General features: G+C 38.4%; 1 protein-coding gene across 1 annotated transcript in view; it reads left to right on the forward strand.

Annotated features, from left to right (window-relative positions):
* Window positions 1-20,241, forward strand: part of Iqcm (IQ motif containing M) — a 413,729-nt gene that overhangs the window by 158,545 nt on the left and 234,943 nt on the right. Inside the window, exon 8 of the mRNA XM_027410546.2 lies at window positions 10,263-10,321. Within this exon, the coding sequence (XP_027266347.2) occupies window positions 10,263-10,321 (59 nt within the window). The remainder of the gene's footprint in view (window positions 1-10,262; window positions 10,322-20,241) is intronic.

Below are 20,241 nucleotides of genomic sequence, written 5' to 3' on the forward strand. Positions count from 1 at the left end.
AGGTCTTGAATTGTTCCCTTCATTTGTTTGATTTTTTTCTTGGCTTTCCTTGCTTTCTTTGAGAGATTTGTTGATTTATTGCATTTTTTGGTTTGTTTTTTCTTTCATTTCTTTAAGGGATTTTTTCATATCCTCTTTGTGAGCCTCTAACATTTTCATGAAGCTGTTTCTAAGGTCATTCTCTTCTGTTTCGCCTATGTTGGGATAATCAGGTCTTGGTGGTGGCGAGTCCCTAGACTTTGGTGGTGTCATATAAGTCTTTCTGTTGTTGTATATGTTCTTATACTGTCATCTTCCCATCTCTTCTTCCAGTGGATATATGTGGGTTTCTCCCTCTTCTGGTGGGTATGGGTTCAAAGGTCTATCCACTCCTCTCACTACTTTGTTCACTGACTCACTGGCTCACTCTACTGGAGGGTGAAGGGGAAGGCAGGAATGATGGCCTCCAGGTCCCTCTGCAGGATTTGTTGGTAGGAAGGGTCTGGTGGACTCTGTAAGTCAGGGAACTCAGAGAGGGAGAGGTTGGGTGGAGGAGCCCCTGACTTTCACCACTCTACTGGAGGGTGGAGGGGAAGGCAGGCCCCTTTTGTTCTTTAGAATGAGATTGACTGTGATCATTAACTATCTATAACCAATGCCATTTAAATGAAAACATTTATAAGGAATATTTGGGAATTTGGGTATAGTTCTCTCCAAACTGCTTCCTGCTGTTTGGGGGTGCTGTCAATCTCATGGGCATCCTGAGAAAACCCAGAACCTTGACCAAATACTGGCTTATTAGTCTGTGAGGCCGCATGTCTCAGCAGTTTTGGATATTGGTTTACCTGGGCCACTTCTTCAGGGGATCTTATTTGATCAAAACATATTTGTCTGGAAGGAATCCACAGCTTTTCATTTTCTGTAGAAACAAGAGCAGAACCTTTTTCTACAAAGTAACATGTCTTTAGACTTAAACTTTGAAGTCAAGGCATTTTCTAAATATGTAGGTAGGATTAATTCAGCAGCATTTATAATCAAATGTCTTTTAGCAGCTGTTGCTCCTTCCTCAGCAGTCAAATGATTCAAAGACAACACAATAACATACAGTATTCAAACTCTCTGTATATTTTCCATATTTACATGGCTTTTTCTCTATTTCTTTTACTTTTAATTTTTCTGTTTTTTGTTTTTGTTCTTGAGACAGAATTTATGTGTGTATCTTTGGCTGTCCTGGAATTCACTATATAGACCAGGCTGGTCTAGAAACCATAGGGATGTGTGCCTTCTAAATGCTGGGATTAAAGGTATGTGCCACCTTGCCCAGCTACTCTATTTCTTTTGTACCAATTTTCTGTATCCCTTTTCTTTTCTCTCCCAAGCCTACATATATTTTTAAGCACACTGTATACCATTTAGAGGTTTTGTTCCTCTGAATCTGTATTTACTATATATCTCTATCTTTTTCTGACCATGTGAGTCTTTAATCTGCTAAACAGCATGGCTAAGATTGAAATGATGACTGGCCCCACCCTTTCTGAGAGTCTAGATTCATTTCAGAGGTACTGGTGGGAGCAATGTTTATTGTCACAACTCTGTGGAGTTTCTATGTCCATGTCATCACCAAGAAGCATGCTGCCAGCTGCTCATAAACATCATTTAATTGTTTGGAAGCAGGGTCACTTAAATGAGCTATGTAGTTTTTGCCACTAACACTGAATCAGGAAGCCTCTCCTAAAGCAGCTGGGCATCTGTTTGCCTCTAGCAAACAGAGCCCACCAGAGAAAATGATGCTACTGAGAAGTCATGCTTGCCTCTGTTCTTTTGTGTTTAGAATCCCTTCCCAAGCGCTCTCAGGATTTATGTGGATGTAGTTGCTAGAAGTTGGGTGTCATTTGTGGATAGAAGTTTCTGTCCCATCTGATCCCACAGCCATTTGGTCCCAAATAAACACAGACAGAGGCTTGTATTAATTATAATCTGTTTGGCCTATGGCTCAGGCTTCCTACTGGTTAGTTTTCTTTTAATTATTAACCCATTTCTATTAATCTGTGTATCTCCACATGGTCTTGTCTTACCAGTGATGCCTGAGCCTCTTGCTTTCTTGGCAGCTACATGGCATCTCCTCCCGAATCCTCTCTGTGTTCCTCTTCCAGCATCCTTACAGTTTTGTAGCCCCACCTATACTTACTGCTGGCTATGTCCTGCATGTTCATTGGCTGAAACAGCTTTATTCATTAACCAATAAGAGAAATATAAATTCACAGCATACAGAAGGACATCCCCCATCAAGCACACTTTGGTGAAAACACTTTCACAAGATAGAGAGGCTGGGGTCATGGAACATGGTGGAAATGCTACGAAAGCAATATGTCCCCTGTACTCATCTTTCTGTGGTTTCTCTTTAAATAAATACATTTTAGAAAATCTTAAAGAGCATAAAAATATCTTTCTCAGCACTCTCTCTTTGAGGCCCATGTGTCCCCAGCACTGTTAGTATATGGAAATTTATTAGACATATAGATTCTCACTCCCAATCCCAGATTTATTGAAGTAGAATATCTGTAGATATTTATCAGCATCTTGGTGTATGATGCTAGCTTTTGTCAGATTCTCAACAGTGGTTATGTATATGGGCTGTTTTCTGATAGACATTGAAATGTCTATTCTATTATGATTTAGTTGTGTAGTAGCATAGGAATGCAATGCAATTTCTTTTTAAATTTGTTGAGTGGGGTTATCTCTCCTCAAATGTGTCAAAATCCATTATTAGATAATGACATATAATGATAGCAAATGTCAAAGTTTATCTGGAAAATATGGTAGTTGCTTTGACATTGTAGAGTTTTCACTCATGTGTTATCCTGGACAGAGTCAATAAGATGATGTATCCATCCAGGTAAGCGTGTCTTTGTCTTGAAAACAAATCCATAGTGATTTATAAACATGTTAAAATTTGAAGAGCCCCCTTCCAGATCATTTCCTATCAATGTCCTCCAAAAAAATAGCCTTGTTCATATAATTTCCAGTTTGAAATTTCAGTGTGGCTAAATCTTGGAGTCTTGTAAATGAAATAAGATAAAAAATAAAACTACTTAATACAGATAAATTTAAAATACAACACAAACAGTACCACTGCCCTGTTGAATGATGTTCTGACTATTGTCATAAACTAAACTTAGGTTAGAAAGGAAAACTAAAGCTATTACTTTTTTTTTCAAATGACAGTATTATGTACCTAAAAATCCTCATGGGATCCACCCCAAACCCTTGTCTCTGATAAATACTTGCAATAATGTATCAAGATACAAAATTAACATATAAACATTGGTTGCTTTTACATAAAGCAAGAACAAACTTGCTGAGAAATAAAACAGGAAAAATATACTATTCACAGTAGATTCACCCTGAGAAAAAATCAATTTCAAACTGGATCCCACACCTTAATTTAAAATTGGTATCACTGAAACTTCTAAAGTAAAGCAAAATGGGGAAACTTTAGGATATAGCTATGGGCAACAAATTTCTGAATAAAACCACAATAGGAAAGGAAACAGAATTGACAGATGGAATAGCATGAAATTAAAAACCTTCTGTACAACTAAAGAAACTGCCAACCAAATCAACAGCCTACAAAATAGGGGAAAATTTTTTCCAGCAAGACCTCAGGCCAGAGGTTAATATTAATATCTATAATATACAAAGGGTTGCAGAAATTAAACACCAGGGGAGTAAATCTGTCAACCAATAAATGAGCCAATGATCTGAGGAGAGGTTGTTCAGTAGGCCATAGAATAGCATTCTGATATGTTACTACCACACAGCATACTGTATTTAGGTAATGGTGATAAACTGTATATTTCAGGAAGCTAGCAGAAAGGATTTTGAATGTTATACAGTAAAATAATGATAGATGTGTGATGAAATAGACACATTTTCTCTTACTTAAAGACTAAATAGAATGGTTTTATTCAGAAATTTGTTGCCTATAACTATGTCCTAAAGTTTCCCCACTATGTTGAATCATTGATACATGCAATTCTTATACTTTATGTATCAGTTAAAAATAACTGCAATTTAGAAAAATTAAGAGAGTGACAAATTGCCTCAAGGTTTTAAAAAAATTAAAAGAGACTAGAAACAAAATAGGGAGACGAGACTCTTGCGGCCAAAGCAGCCAGTGTCCTCAGGATATCTGTATTAGTCACCTTCCTCACTGCCATGACATGACAAAAGCAACTTTACAGAGGAAGGCTTTATTTGGCTCACAGATTCAGAGCATTCAGTCTCTTGTATCAGGGAGGTACAGTAATTCACATCAGGAACTGGCAGAGAACCAAGAAAGGGTCAAGTCAGGATATAGCTTCAAGGATGTCTTCAGTGACCATGTCTTCCTACAATGCCACATTCTCCTTCTACCTTTTACTGTTTCACTGACACCATCCAATTATGAATCCATCAAGGGACTAACTCCATTCATACATCAGAGCCATTCAGATCGTATCATTTCTGGTCCCTGGAGCCCATCATAGACAGACTCAGAAATATGCCTCCTTAGTCTCCTAGGTATTTCTCAGTTCAGTCAGGTTTATGATCAAAATTAATACACAAGCTTCAAAAGGACAGGCTCCAAACTCATAAGTAAACATTTTGTTGCTTTTAACTAGAATGAAATTCTGTTGTTTTTCTATCAGCTCAGTCATACATTAAAAATGTAATTCAGGCCAGGCAGTGGTGGTGCATGCACGCCTTTAATCCCAGCACTCTGGAGGCAGAGACAGGCAGATCTCTGTGAGTTCAAAGCCAGCCTGGGCAACAAGATTGATTATATATATATATATATATATATATATTATATATATATATATATATATAATCAGTTTTATGTTTTTAGAATTATTTTTGTATGGTGCTAGGGTTTATTATTACATACATGTTCCTTGAAATGGCAGTGCCCTTACCTTTTTACAGATAACTAAGGACTTAGTTGGGAAGCGGTCACTTCTCTTTCTCCCTTTCAGCCTTTGTATTTAAGTGCTGTGTTTAAAACCTGTGAGGAATAGAGGAGGGCAAGAAAGGAGATGCCTTGATAGAGGGAGACAGTACAGGTATGGAGAGAGGTCTGACACAGGGGAAATGATAGGGGATCCACAGGGATGACCCCAACTAAGAATCCAAGCAGTGGTGGAGAAAATGCCATTGATGCCTTTCTCCTATAATGAGATTGGTGTCTACCTTGGTTACCATTCCTAGAGCCTTCATCCAGTAGCTCTTCTAAGCAGAAACAGGCACCCACAGCTAAGCACTGAAACATACTACTGTAATTCAGTTGTCGAGAGGGAGGAGGGATAAGCAAAGGAGCCAAGATGGGGCTGGAGAGACCTGAAGAAACAGTGGACCTGACCTAGTAAGAGTATGGAGACCCCGGTCATAAAGCTGAGGAAATAGTATTGGACCGAAACAAGCCCTCTGAATGTGGGTGCCACCTATAAGAGTGAAGCCATTCTTCAACCCTATAACACAAATGGACTTTGGGAGCCCATTCCCTATGGAGGGATACTATTGCAGCCCAGATACAGAAAGGAAGTCCTGGGCCCTCCCCCAAATGATATGACAGACTTTGAAGGTCCCTGGTGGAGGACCTCACTATCCCTGGGGAGGAGTTGGGGGGTGGGTTGGGGGGATTGATGTGGAACATGGGAGGATGGGAGGGTGAGGGAATGTGGGGATGGATATGTAAATATGAGTGGTAATTAAAGAATTTAAATAAAATAAATAAATAAAATAAAATAACTGCAAAAAAGTAAAATAAAACCTGTGCTAGGGAAGTGTAGCTTGATGATGGAGTACTTTCCAGGTAGTGCAAGACCCTAGACTCAGTCTCCACAATGGCAAAATAAACAAGCATAATTCCCATGTAAAGGAGTAAATTCTTAGTTTTCGTTCTTCAGGGAGGTTAAAGTGATGCTTTGCTGAGTCACTTTGTATGATTTTCCCTGTTCTGAAGGACGTATGAGTCCTGCAGACTTACCAGCTTCTCTTCGGCAATCATGCTTTTGTGGAAAGATACAGAGAGGAAATGGTGAAATTGAGATCACCTTTTGTACAGATGCTAGGGGGGTGTCTTTGGGCAGCTTTCCTGTGGGTACACATGGGCTTAGGTACTACAGCCCTTTGAAGTTTCTTGCATGCTTTAAAAGCTCTTCTGTTGTTGTGTGCATTCTGAGACACTCCTAAATTCAAGAATTCAAGGAGAATGACATGTTAAAATTCTCCCCAATACATTTGGTAACTTTTGATTCTGAATGTGTGATGATGATTGGCATTTCTTTCTGTCCTAGTCATTTCTCAGATTGTAAGCAGTAGTGGCATAAGAACTGTAGCTTACTGCTCCTCACAGTGCTAGGGGCATGGCTGATCTCCACAGAACAAGCCCAGCTGTTAACAGTCCAGCCTGGCAGGAAAGCTTTGCAGTTGATTTCACATGTTTTAATGTGTAACTTTTGACATCACATGTATATACTAGAAATGTTCTCCTTTAACAGTTGTTTCTTTGAAAACAGATCATTTTACCTTGCATGGTATGTTTATATACTATGTTTTATATGTAGTCTGGCAGGGACACAAGACTGTTTAAAAAACTATGAGAATTCCTTATGACTTATAGAATACCCCTTTAACCACATTTAGGGGTGCTAGGGAATAGCATGCCATTTATAGAGTACCTTTTTATAGCAAATATATTTCAGAAATTCACAGCAGCAGAGTGAAATAGCAATCTGTCTAGCAATAACATGTAAAATGAAAGGCTCGAGAAGTTCTATAGTTAATCAGTGTAAGAGTTTAATTATTATATTATGAGAACTGTCAGAAAGGAAAAAAAAAACAAATTTGGAAAGAGGATGGGGATTGATGGGTTAGACAGCTGTTTTTCTAAAAAGAAGACTGAGGTGTAATAATATTGTGTAAATCCCAGAAGTGAGTCCCAGTTAATTCTGATAGTTGAGAGACTATGTAGGGGAAGGAGTCTGGGAAGTGATGTGAGATAAATCTATTCAGGTTGTTAGAAAAAAAAATTGAAAATATGTCAGAGAGTTTTATTAGTAGTTTACATATTCTTCAGCCAAATGTTTGAGGAACAGAAAAGCTGTTTCTGGGCAGAAAGAAGGATTTCGGGGAACTTGGAAGAAGCACCTGACAGCTGTGTGAAGAAGAAACATTTTAGGACAAAATGGAGTTGAAATATCAAGGTATACTGGGCTTGAGAATTGAATATAGAAGTCTTTAAAAGACTTCTATGTTATACTCATGGGGGAACCCTTTAAAACAAAAACTGGCATTCACTTTGCAAAATGCAAACCACAACAAACAACAAACACACAGGAAAACCAAAGCAAAACCCCAAGTCTATTCTAGCTTCCTTAGGAAGGAAGGGAAGGAGGGAGGGAGGAAGGAAGAAGGGAGGAAGTAAGGAAGAAGAAAGGTAGGAAGGAATGAAAGAAGGAAGGAAGAAGGGAGAAGGAGGGAAGGAAGGAAAGAAGGAAGAAGGAAGGAAGGAAGAAGGAAGGGATGAAGGAAGGAACAAGAAAGGAAGGAAGGGAAGGAGGGAAGGAGGAAGGAAGGGGTACCAGTGGAGAAAGGGACCCCAGTGAGTTTTCAGAAGAGGAAAGGAAAGAACGAGAAGACAAGCTAGGAGGGGAGACCCTCACAATGGACTTTATTATGGAGACTTGCAATTTAGTTAGTCTGGCCAAGAAGAAAGACAGAGAATAAAACATGACAAGAATAGTAGTATTCTTACCTAAAGACTGGGTATCCAAACCAAAAACAGTTCCTATAAAAGTATGGATTAAAAGATTAAAAATTAAGTTTTATGAACCATTAGTAGTTTTGTATCCATGAATACCTATCTTGGAGCTTCATGAAGGCAGCAGTGAAAAGCATGGCTTTGTGGTTTAGCATCGCTTATGTGTTATACATAAATTTAAAAATAATAGTATTATTTTTGGAGTAGTTGTTTACTTTGAAAAAGAATGTATGACCAGAAATTCTGAAAGTACCAATCTGTTTTCAAGGTTCATATTTTCTAATGTAATTGTAGAAAAAAATAAAACCCTTAGAAATGAATACCATGAGAGAGCATGAACATGTACAGCTAAGATTGCATCTGAGAGAAATATAATACAAATGAAGCTCTGCTTTGTAAGTAGCAGCTATGATTTGAAATAAACAGCCTATGTCTAAAGCTGAGCATTTTTTGCAGCACAAGTGCAACATCTTTACATTTCATCTTATGTTGCCTTTTACATTTTCAGAGAATTTATATAAGATATGTTTGGCTTCTGTAAATGTGAAGACACACATTTTCTAGGTGATGTGCATATGCCATATGCCACAAAAACTTCCATTACCTGACTTCATAGAATCTGAAGGAGACAATGACCACACACACTCCATTTTTTTTCCTCTCAACTATCAGAATGACTTGAAATTCCTTATCCCTGTTCTTTTTCAAAAGCTATTTTGTGCAAAATGATCATCATGAAAGATTATAAAGTGGATGAAATGCATCAGCTTCACCTTTGGCTCACATTGCTCAGAGGCAATGACCAGTTACCCAGAGCTATTATGCAATTATTTTTCCGTATAGTCTCATTGTTGTTTAGCGCAAAGGGAATGTATAAGAAAACACCCTATTAAACACTGTTGTGTAATTGTTGAGAGCAGTGCAGCACTTTATACCAGTCTTGTTCTGAATGACATATGGAAGACATTTTTCACTGAATGCAAGTTGGCTTCTCTAACTGAACTCTTTTCCTGGGCATTTTTGTATCAGTCTTCTAGGGTTCTAGTACCAAAACACAACAATGTATATGACTTAACCAGTAGAGTTACTTATCTCATAATTCTGGAGGCCCAAAGTCCAAGCTTAAGCTGCCAGCAAGAGGATTTCTTTCTCCTTAGTTTGAGATTCTTTGTCTTTTTGGCCTTGTGTCATAAGAGGACCTTATTATGGGGCATCATCCTATTCATATGAGTGGCAGGATCCTGATGATCTCAACTAGCCTTAATCCCAGGTGGGCTATACCTGGCCTTGCTCCTCAGAGATAGCACCTAGCCTTAATCCGTCCTTTGTTAAGCAGATACCTTTTGTCCCCCACATGAACCTTGTCTGAGAGTTCACCAAGGATACAAAGGCCTATGCAACACTTGGTTTGGGAAACCCAGAAAACTGTGATACACAATGATCAAGACTTTTGGCATTGTGTTTTTGGAAGCCTCATTCAACTTGTTTTGAGCATATGGTGATCAACTGGCTAAAGTATACAGAAAAGTAAAAATGCCCTGGACATGAGAAAGTGCTTCAGTCCATTGAGGCTGAAGATACCTGCAGCCAATAAAGGCTAAGTTCATTCTTTTTTTAAAGACTTTATTTATTTATTATGTATACAACATTCTGCTTCCATGTATATCTGCACACTAGAAGAGGGCACCATATCTCATAACCATGTCTCATATCACCATATCTCATGAGCCACCATGTGGTTTCTGGGAATTGAACTCATGACCTCTGGAAGAGCAGTCGGTGCTCTTAACCTCTGAGCCATCTCTCCAGCCTGGCTAAGTTCATTCTTAAAAGTATCTCTGAGTCTTCTTTTGAGGGACCTGTGTAAACCTGCTCCCATGTGGCAACATCTGCGACATATGAGAGAATCAGTAGTTTGGATTATGGCGTCACCTTTGAACCTCACACTTCTCTGGAAGCCTTTGCTAAAAATATAAACACACTGTGGATTAGACTTTGAGAATTTGGTGAGAATGTATTTTAGTCCATAAGTCTTTGACAGCTAGGAATTTGATAACCAATTCTGATAGACATACCAAGTAACATCAGGAAATATTCCACATCATTCTACTTACATTTTCCCATTAAACCTAATTTAAGGTTATTTTTATTTTTCATAGATGATTTTATTTTGTAAAATGTTACGTCAGTTCTTTTGTAAGGCACAGCCAAATAAATAAATTCTTATCTATATTAAATTTATAAAAAAACTTGTTCACTAGAATTATTACTAAGATTTATATTTCTGGTGCAAAAAGATACTGAAGAAGACTTAGTATTGAGCAAACCCAATATTCATATGGATTCTTGGTTTATGACATGTATTATGAATATAAATGTATATTTGCATTATAAAGATTTATTCTCCATTTGAAAATATAACAGAACACAAATTAAAATTTGTACAGGTAGTCATTATTGTCTTCTTAACACTTTCCAGAAAGCCCTTAAGAAGAAAGAACTACAATCTATCAAGCCAGATGAGACGCCAGAAAAAAGGTAGATCTTTTATACAACAGATGAAAAACATAAATCATGTTTATTCTGTTGTTGGCAATATACCTGCTGACTTTCATACTGAATGTAAAGAAGCATAGATTGTAGAGAACTCAAATGTATGTGTTACATGCCTGGGAGTATGTGAATCTGTATGTATGCATACTGAGGCCAGAGTAGGATGCTGGATGACTCTGTTGCTAGTTGCCTTATTATTTTGAGAGATTTCAGCTAGACATGAAGGGCAATGTCCTTCTGTATATATGCTTCTCTTATTCGTTGATGAATGAAACACTGATTGGCCAGTAGCCAGACAGGGAGTACAGGTGGGGCTAACAAACAAGAAGAATTCTGGGGAATGGATGCTGAGAGAAGTGGCCAGAGAGATGCCATGTAGTACCAGGAAGACAAGACACTGGGTATTCTCTGGTAAGATAATGCCATGTAGAAATACATGGATTAATAGTAATGGGTTAATAATTAAGAGAGAACTAGCCAATAAGAAGCTTGAACTATTGGCCAAACAGTTTATAATTAATATAAGTGTCAGTGTGTTTATTTGGGACTGAAGGTCTGTGGGACCAGGTGGAACAAGTTCTTTTGCTTGCAGAGCAAATTTTCTGAAAAGGTCATGAACACATTCATTTATTAGCATTACTGGAGAATCTGGGGCTGTAATTCAAAATTACAAAAACTAATTATAGAATCCTACAAATGAGAAGGGTCCAGAGAAGGAGTTCTAGGTCTGAATATAAACTTTTCTCAGATACCTAGCTGGTCTCTGAACTGTGCACATGCAGAACAAACCATGGAATCCAGTCAAGAGCAGCAACTTGTACAGTTAATTTTTAGTTGGTAATTGATCACCTTAAAAGGAGAGTATCAGAGCTGAGAGATTGTTCAGTGGTCATGATCATATATTGCTCTTGAGAGAGTATTGGTTCAGTTCCTAACGCTCTTGTCTGGTGGATCAGAAATGCCTATAACTCCAGATCCAGGGGATCTGATGTCCTCTTTTGGCCTCCATGGGTAAAAGCCCACACATGAACAACCCCTTCCCTATACAAATATTTAAAGATAAATTTTAAAGGAATATTCTGTGTATTAAGAAGATGTTTGTAAAAATAGGCCTCTCTAATGTGGAAAGGAAAGATATTGAAATAAAGAACAAAATTTTAGATATAAAGATTTAAAGACAAACCATCAGTTACTTTGAACAGTGGAGATATATACAAGACCATATCCAACAGCTGTATAAAACACATTCTTTGTAAAAAAAAAAAAAAACACAAGCAGCATGCATTATAAAAGTACAAAAGAAAATACGAAATTTAATATTAACAATAAAGCTAAAAAGAAATCCAAAAGTTAGTTATTTGAAAAGACAAATTAAACCTATAAGCTACTATCACTTTTCATTTTTCAAAAAGAGAAAAGAAACAAACTAATGACACCAGGGATGAAAGAAAGGGTATCATTCTGTATCATGTAGACATGAAAAGGAAAATAAGGCAATGTGTAAAAAACTTTGTGACAATTACATTCAACTAAGAGACAAGAATTAAATTTTATAAGGAAAAAGAATGACAGAATTGACACAAGAAGAAATAGAAAATCTAAACAACCGACATCTGTTAATTGGATGCTATTTTAACTTCCCATAAACTTGTTTTAAAACTAATAAATTTTAACTGTCACAAGTTAGTTATTTCTCAAGTATATGATTGTGTTTTTCTCACAAACACTCTTCAGCTGGTTACTTTGATTGTGAAACCCCTTTTCTTTATAGGTGTTACTAAATTAAAATTATTCTACCTCTATTAATAATAAGGAAGTACACATTCTCAGATATTATCATTTGTTGTAGCTGTCTGCTTAGCTAATATGAATCCTAAACATTTCCTCATATCTGTTAGAGCAGTGGTTCTTGTGGTCTGTGATCCACACGGGTCGCAGAGCAGATATCCTGCACATCAGATATTCATAACAATAGCATGAAATAGTTATGAAGTAGCCATGAAATAAGTTTATGGTGGGGGTCACCACAACACGAGGATAACATAAGAATCACAGCATTGGAAAGGTTGAGAACCACTGTGCTAGAGGTATAAAGAACAGTGATAGTGTTGTGGGAAACTTTGGCTGCTTTCCTGCTGGTATTTCTTACACACTTTATAGGATTATGACAGAAAGAAATTTTAGACATAAACTCCACTATTGTGTTTGCTAATAGAGAAAACCAAGATTCAAAAAGCTTAGGGACTTTTACAGCTTCACAAAGGGAAGCAGTCTGTGAGAAGATAAGACCCTTAAAGTTCCTGGTCATGCTGTTGTTAAATGTCAATTGTATCTTAAATTTTAAGTCTTTCTGATGATTCTGAAAGCTAGCAAATAGGCAAGGTTAATGATTACAGTGATTTTAAAAAATATTGTTGAGCTGAGTCATAGGGATACACTAAAAGGCAAAATAATGCACAACAAGCAAATTGTGTTTGCATATGTATACACACAATATATATGGCTCACAGAGACATGTATTAAATATATTTAGTTTAACCAATATCAAAGTCCTATAATTATTTCAAATTCTGTACTTTATCATAAAAATTCCATGAAAATTTCAAATCCATATACCAGGACCCTGTATAACCAGGCTTAGAAGTTTTATTCTTCTTAGAAGTTTCCCTGTGTTTTCAGTAAGTGGTTTTCTTTCAGTGCACATGAGTTAGAGTACATTATAACCTTCCACCAGATGCCAATTAAGTTCAATAAAGTATTTGCCTGTCTATAGTAGTTTTGCATTTCAAGGATAAAAAATATCACACATGTATTACCACTGTCATCATCCAGTAAATAGCAGAGTGTCTGTTGACCTTAACTTCTTAATAATAGAGAAAAAATATTTATAAATATCCACAAGCTGGAACCCTCAGCAGTTGACACAGAAGACTTACTCTGATGTATTTTGTAAGGAGACAGTCACTTGGCTGTGAGGAGGTGGGAGTGGGGAAGCTAAGAAAATAGACAACAAGGCTGCAGTATTTAGGTAGGAATTCCTGCTGATGTGATACCCATTCCTGTCTAGCAGAGTGGATGGGATACTGTGTCTTATATGCTATGAAGGCAGCCCTATTTATTTTGTCCTGCCACTGACCAAAATCACAAAAGGCAAATCTTCACATTCATGCTGCTGCTGCTGATCATATAATGGATTTTTTCAACTTCAATGACTTCATTATAGAAAGGGAAGGGAAAAAAGGTGCTGTATTGCATAGGAACATGTGTACAGTTGTGCAAAAATATTTATGGGGCACCTTCATCATTCACATTGTTAAACATTGAAATCCCGAACATTTAGGGTGAGTTAACTAGGCTGTAGATATTTGCACAGACTGTGCAGTTAACTGCACAGTATATAATTGATTTGATTTTTGCATTCATAATATTTATACTTATATCCAGTGTTTATTTAAAACGTATCTCATAGATAAAATTTTACAGGGTCAAAATGCTTAATATGTAAACAGAAGTCTCTACTTCTTTAAATATGTATGTATTTATGTATGACTGTGCATGAGGGTGAAGGTGCTTGCAGCAGCCAGAGGAGGGCATCAGATGCCATGAAGCTGTAGTTATTGGTGGTTATATGTAACTTGACATGGATGCCGAGCACCCAACTTCAGTGTTTTGAAGAACAGCAATTGTTCTTAACTTCTGAGCCATCTATTTCCTTTTTCAAAATTTACAATTGTAGGGAGAGATCCCAACATCTATACTGATGTCATTGTCACAGGTATGTAGGGGGTAGAAAAGGGTGAGAGAGCAGGGTGCTCGCCCTCTCTCAGGGTTGAGTCAGCATTGGGAAGCATTCTGGGACCGGACCACTCAGAGTGCCAATCTGGTTACTGGTACCTCCCCAATAATTACCAGTTAATAACCTATCTTGGATTCCATTCGTTTCATCTATATACAAGCTTTTATATAATACATTTTGGTTATGTTTCCCATCCTCCTTTCCAGCTAGTTCATGTTCTTTCTCTCTCTTCTGAAAACAAAACAAAAATCCAGAAAAATGAAATTCAAAGCAAATAAACAAAAATGCAGTAATTCAAAAAGTGCCCAAACAAAACAAAATAAAAGCACGCATTAAAAAAAGAAAGAGAAATTTGTTTTTGTATTGTTCAACTTCTGGACATGGGGCCTGCCTTCTGCCCATTAGTGTTGTTGATATATCTAGTGACACTTTCTTAAAGAAAACTGGTTTTCCTTTTGATAGCAGGTATCTAGTGCAGATAGCTTTTTGGTTTGGGTTGGACCCCATGTTCATTTCCCCAACTTAGTGCTGGAACCTGAGGGGAGCCCCATGCTCATGTCCTCAAATTAGTGCTGGGGCCCAATTGGAACTCAATGCCCAACCCCATCTCAGTGCTGGGACCCATCTTGCTTGAACTTGTGCAGGTCTTGTATATGCTGACATGGTCTCTGAATTTGTATGCCCTGTCATACATATGGCTCCCTCCTCTTCCATAGGATTTGGGTGGGGTTTGATGAAGGCATCTTTATTTCTTTAATATTTTAATTAATATAATCCTTCAAGGCTTTTAATTTCTGTGTAAGTTTCAGAGGACTGTTGAAAATTGATAAGATTAAGATATGTTTGAGAAAGCCTAAACCATTTTTAAGGAAAAAGAAGAGACATTGTAAAGAAAACCAATCAGTGTCAGATAAGTCAGAATTGCTTAATTAATATTTTAGGGCTTTATTTTATTTTTTGATCTGAAATAAGTAATGATAAATTTTTGAACCAGGAAGAATTATATTTAAACAGGTACATGAATTTCATATATGCATGTCCATATATAATTTTCTTTAGATTTGGGACTGAAACTTAAGTGAAATACCTTTCCTGATGATACTATTTGAAATTTCTTCATTTCTCTAGGCTAAATCTAGTTTCCACTTATTGTTATACTAAAGAGTATCAAACACCGAGTGCTCTAGCTCTGTGTCCATTGTCAAAGGCTTAGTTAGTACTCCAGCTTTGCTGCCTGTAACATGCATTTCTCTTGGGCTTTTTCTACTCCCTGCTACAGTTCTCCTAGGCAGCTATCTCATGGTTCTGGCATTTTTTCACACCTTGGGTTCTCTAGGACAACCCAGGCTTCACTTCCATAGTTCCACTCAATGGTCCCTCAGAGCCTTTTGCTTCTCATGGCCTTCACCTAGGGACTCCCTTGCCACACAGTGCATAGATGCAGTAGCTCTCCGAGACCATGGAAAAGATGCCATGATCCTTTATCTTTCTAAACTCTAAAGCTAGCACCACATGGAAACTTGATGGGTTAGATCTTACCTGGAGAACATACTTGATTCCAATGTAGATCAGTTCTGCCCTTAGTGACACCAATATCATTTACAATTGTAGCCTTTCTTCTAGCATAAGCCTTGGCTGTGACATTAAACTTGCTGTGTGCTTTTTCTCTCTAGGCATTTTGTATTTTTTTCTTTACCATTTTACACCTACATAATAGTAGTTGCTAATAACCATGCAATAGAGCCAATATTAGGCTGTCCTGAAAACTCTGCCAACGAAGTTAGTCAGTTCAGTTGCTTGTAATTGTAGCCTCAGACACTTTCTCAGGACATGGGCAGAAAAAAGCCACATTTGTTGTCGAAATATCCTAGGAATGGTCTGTTTGTGCCCAGATACCACTACTCTACCTCTCTGAGTCCTACTCAGCAAGGCCCCTGTAATCTGCATGGTGCTTGGTGCTACCTTCCAGGCACCTGCAGAATTTAATTGCTTTTCTAGTACAACCGCTGAAACCTACAGTCCTCTAAAACCCAGCATGGTCAGGCCTGTCACAGAAATAGACCATTGGGAAAGGGCCTAGGCCCTGCCCCAAATGGTGTGACAGACTCTGAAGATCCTCATAGAAGGCCTCACCCTCCCTGGGGAGCAGAAAGGGGATAGGATGGAGGGGGTAGGTGGGAAGGGATGGGAGGATGGGAGGGAGAGGGAATTGGGATTGATATGTAAAATAAGATCGTTTCTAATCTAAATTTAAAAAAAAAGAAATAGCCCATTCTCTTGTACCAAATTTTGCATCACTTACTTTTCTATTACTGTGATAAAATACAATGACTAAAGCAACTTACAGAAGGAAGGGTTTGTATGGGCTTGTGGTTCCAAAAGGATAAAAGTCCATCATCATCATAGAGGGGAAGCATGGTAGCAGGCAGGCATAGCTACTGGAAGAGGAAGCTGAGAGTTCACAACTTAAATTTCAAGCATGAAGCATAAATAGCACAGCAGAGATGGTGAGAGTCAACTTTGGAAGCACAGTGGCAATGTGTGATGAAGCAAGCTGTGAGCATGGTGGCTTGTGTAGTGACACACACTGTAAGCATGGTGACTCTGTGTGGTGATGCAAGCTGCAAGCTGTGGATGGAGTTTCTTTTCTGCCTAGTCCTGCCTTCCTTCAGTCCCAAATAAACACTCAGAGGCTTATATTAATTATAAACTGTTTGGCCAATGGCTCAGGATTCTTGTGGGCTAGCTCTCCCTTAATTATTGACCCATATCTATTAATCCAAGTATTTCCACATGGTCTCAGGGTTACTGGTGATGCCAGTCCCCTTTTCTCCTCGGCAGCTACATGGTATTTCCCTGGAGGCTCCTCTCTGCATCCTCTCCCCAGAATTCTCCTTGTCTATACTTTCTGCCTGACTACTGGCCAATCACTGTTTTATTCATCAGCCAATGATGGAAAGATATATATAGGACATCCCCCATCAGCAAGTATTATGGCTGTGTGTGGTGATGCAAGCTGCAAGCTTGGTGGCTGTGTGTAGTGAAGCAAGCATTCTAGTTAGGAACTGTCACCACAGTTCCTACTTAGGACAGAACCTACTTAGGACATACTTGAAATCTCCAGGGATGACAAGAACCTGAATTTGAGTGGCAGCTCACTTGGTTCAAAGACTGCTCTGATTTTCAGATGGCTTTCAGTATTAAATGGGGTACTTGTGTCTCTTGCACCACAAAGTCCTCCTTTTCCTTCTCCACATTCTCTTTTTTCTTCCTCCTTTTTGTATGTATTAATTGTAAAAACTAATGGTCTTCATTGTGACATTGAACTTCTCAATGCAACATGTTACCAATTTTCTCTTGTCACATCCCTCACCTAGTTCAAATAATTACATATGTAAAGAAGTCTGTAACATTTTTAATAGAATGGTAGCTCACAGCATCTTTAAAAAGTGGCACAAGATTTTCCCAACTGGAAATTATAAAGCTTTGAGTTGTGTGGACATGTGTTCTTAGTCTCTGCTCAGTGAAGATCTGTGTGACTCAAATAGTGGCTTCAGGATACTTTCTTACTTACATTTTCAACTCTTGCAGTTGTCTCTGCTTAGCTTCAATACCTTTCTGTAGTTTCTTTTCACATGGCCAGAAAAGCAGCAGGCTTCCAAAACGTTTAATTCATTTCCTACTCTCCCCACAAATCTGCTTATTTCTAAGAAAGTGAAACAAAATAAAAATAACAATCCCACAGAAGAAACATCCCTTAAACAACAAAAATAGAATAATGAACAATGCTATGGATGACTCCACAGCTTCTAAGACATGGTCATCCCTAGAGAGATCATGTAGGACTCCACATGACTGGAACTGTAGAGGCCCAGACCACCTGCACCCCATACAGAAGAGGGCAGTGCCACACAGAAGAGGAACAGATGTCCACCACAGTTAAAACCAATCTAGGAAAGTGTAAGCCTTCCAAAGCAGCACTGGGTTTCAGACCTAATTTCACTAGCTATAACACAGTAGAGTGATGTGTAGTCTTACACTTTAGAGACCTGTTCACAAGCTGTTATTTACGTTAGTTTTAGAGGCCAACTTCTCAGGGGAAGTAGCTGGTATTGATACGAATTCTGGTAAGAAAAAGGAAATAAACTTTGAGTGTTGTTTAAGTAGTTTATCCTTACTGTATTCTTTTCTTCTTTTTTGCTTGACTTAACACTTGGCACTCTTGCTTTGTGTAAATCCTCACCACCATCAATCTGATTACAAACTTGGATATTAAACTTACAGGACCATGCTTTGCAAGTCTTATTTTTCTAGTTTTCTAAAGTGAAGACGATTGGTGTTCTTTGGAATTCTCACATCATAATCCTTATCCAGTTTCTCAAAGTAAACAAATGAACAGATAACTGTAGACAATTGCCCATTAGGCAAGAACATGTAAGTACTGAAGGGAAGCTTCAGTTTTCTTTATGAGAACTTTCCTTGGCTCAAGTCTTTGTTCTCTCCCTTTCAGTCTGCTGGCCTGTGGTGGTTTGAAAGAAAATGACCCCCAAAGGGAGTGACAGTATTAGGAGGTATGGCCTTTTTGAAATACCTTGATGAAGGAAGTGTGTCAAGTTGGGGATGGGCTTTGAGGTCTCTTTTGCTCAAACATTCCCTCAGTGTGACATTGAGACCATTTTCTATTGTTTTCTGATCAAGAGGTAGCCAGCACCATGTCTGCCTGCATGCCACCATGCTCCCTGAATAGTTGTAAAATGGACTGAACCTTGCTATAAGTGAGCCACCCCAATTAAATGTTTTCTTTATAAGAATTGCCATGGTCATGGTGTGTCCTCACAGCAATAAACACCCTAAGACACAGTAGAATCACAGACTGATCTAGCATGAGCTATGTCACTTCCAGTAACCTCCAAGACACTGAGTACCAAGCTAGAAGATGCATTAACTATATCTGGTCCTTGCTTTCCTGCCCTCTGCCAGGCTAATTTGAGTCTTAATTACTGATTCAATTTGACTTTATCCAATGTTTTCACTCTGGTCAATAGAGAGAACTAGAGTAAACTGCCTTGATGGCATCCCACTAGCATGAGCTTGTATAGGTAGCCCAGAGTAGCTAGAAGAAGGCTGCATCTTCCAGAAAAACCTCTGTCTCCAAATTCACACTTATCTCCAAGCCTAGTTGTTCTGGTCTGCGACTTTAGGCTTCAAGGCCCACTTTCCGCAGGATGGTCTTCTAGTGGAGGAAGAACTAAGGTTAAGGCAAATGAAACCATTCTATGGTGCTTGGTTTGACCTGTGTCCTCATCCTTGTTTCTGGTTCTGTCAGCTTGAGAAGCCTGCCTGCCCATACTGTCAATCACTCCTGATGTCTTCTTCACTACTATTGCCAAACATTTGAACTTTCTCTTGAATGTGGAGTCTGGGGTTTTCACTTCCTGCATTCACTCTTCCATGTGATGCTTCGCTCAAAAGAGATGTACATTCAAGCAGGAGCTGGATAAAGCAGTGAACCTTTGTAGCATGTCTGACCAGTATGTATGACCAGTATGATCAGTAGCTTTCATGCAAGCAACACTCTGATTCCAAATCTAGTCTAATCAGATTAGGAGAAGCACTGCACTGTCAGGTACAGACAGTGAGAATCTCTATGAAAACTGAATAGAGCCTGCTGGCTATATCTACAGGTTGAAATGGAACCTTCTGCTTTCCCTCTTGGAGATAAGATGGCCTGGTCTACATCCTTACTCATGTGTACAGAAAAGAAATATTTCCAGTAATGTCGGCTGAAGAATAGAGCAGCGAGTAGAGAAACCACTGGTCCTGTGAAATGCACAGATGGTGGGCTGGATCTGTGGACTATGATTTTTGCCTGGAATCAGAAGGGAACTGTCTGAGGAGGAACAGACAATGAAAGAAAGGATATAATTAGGTCCTCACCTTGGTCCTCACCTTTTAAAAAATTCTTTACATACGTTACATTCTGACTGCAGTTCCCCTACCTCTACTCCTCCCAGTGCCCCTGTTCTAACTCCCCTAGATCCACTCCTTCCATGTTTCCCTTCAAAAAATAGGAGCAGGCCTCACCTTTAAAATAGAGAAGTGTGCCAAA

Source organism: Cricetulus griseus, chromosome 3 (genome assembly GCF_003668045.3).
Source record: "Cricetulus griseus strain 17A/GY chromosome 3, alternate assembly CriGri-PICRH-1.0, whole genome shotgun sequence".
In the NCBI taxonomy this organism is placed as follows: Eukaryota; Metazoa; Chordata; class Mammalia; order Rodentia; family Cricetidae; genus Cricetulus; species Cricetulus griseus.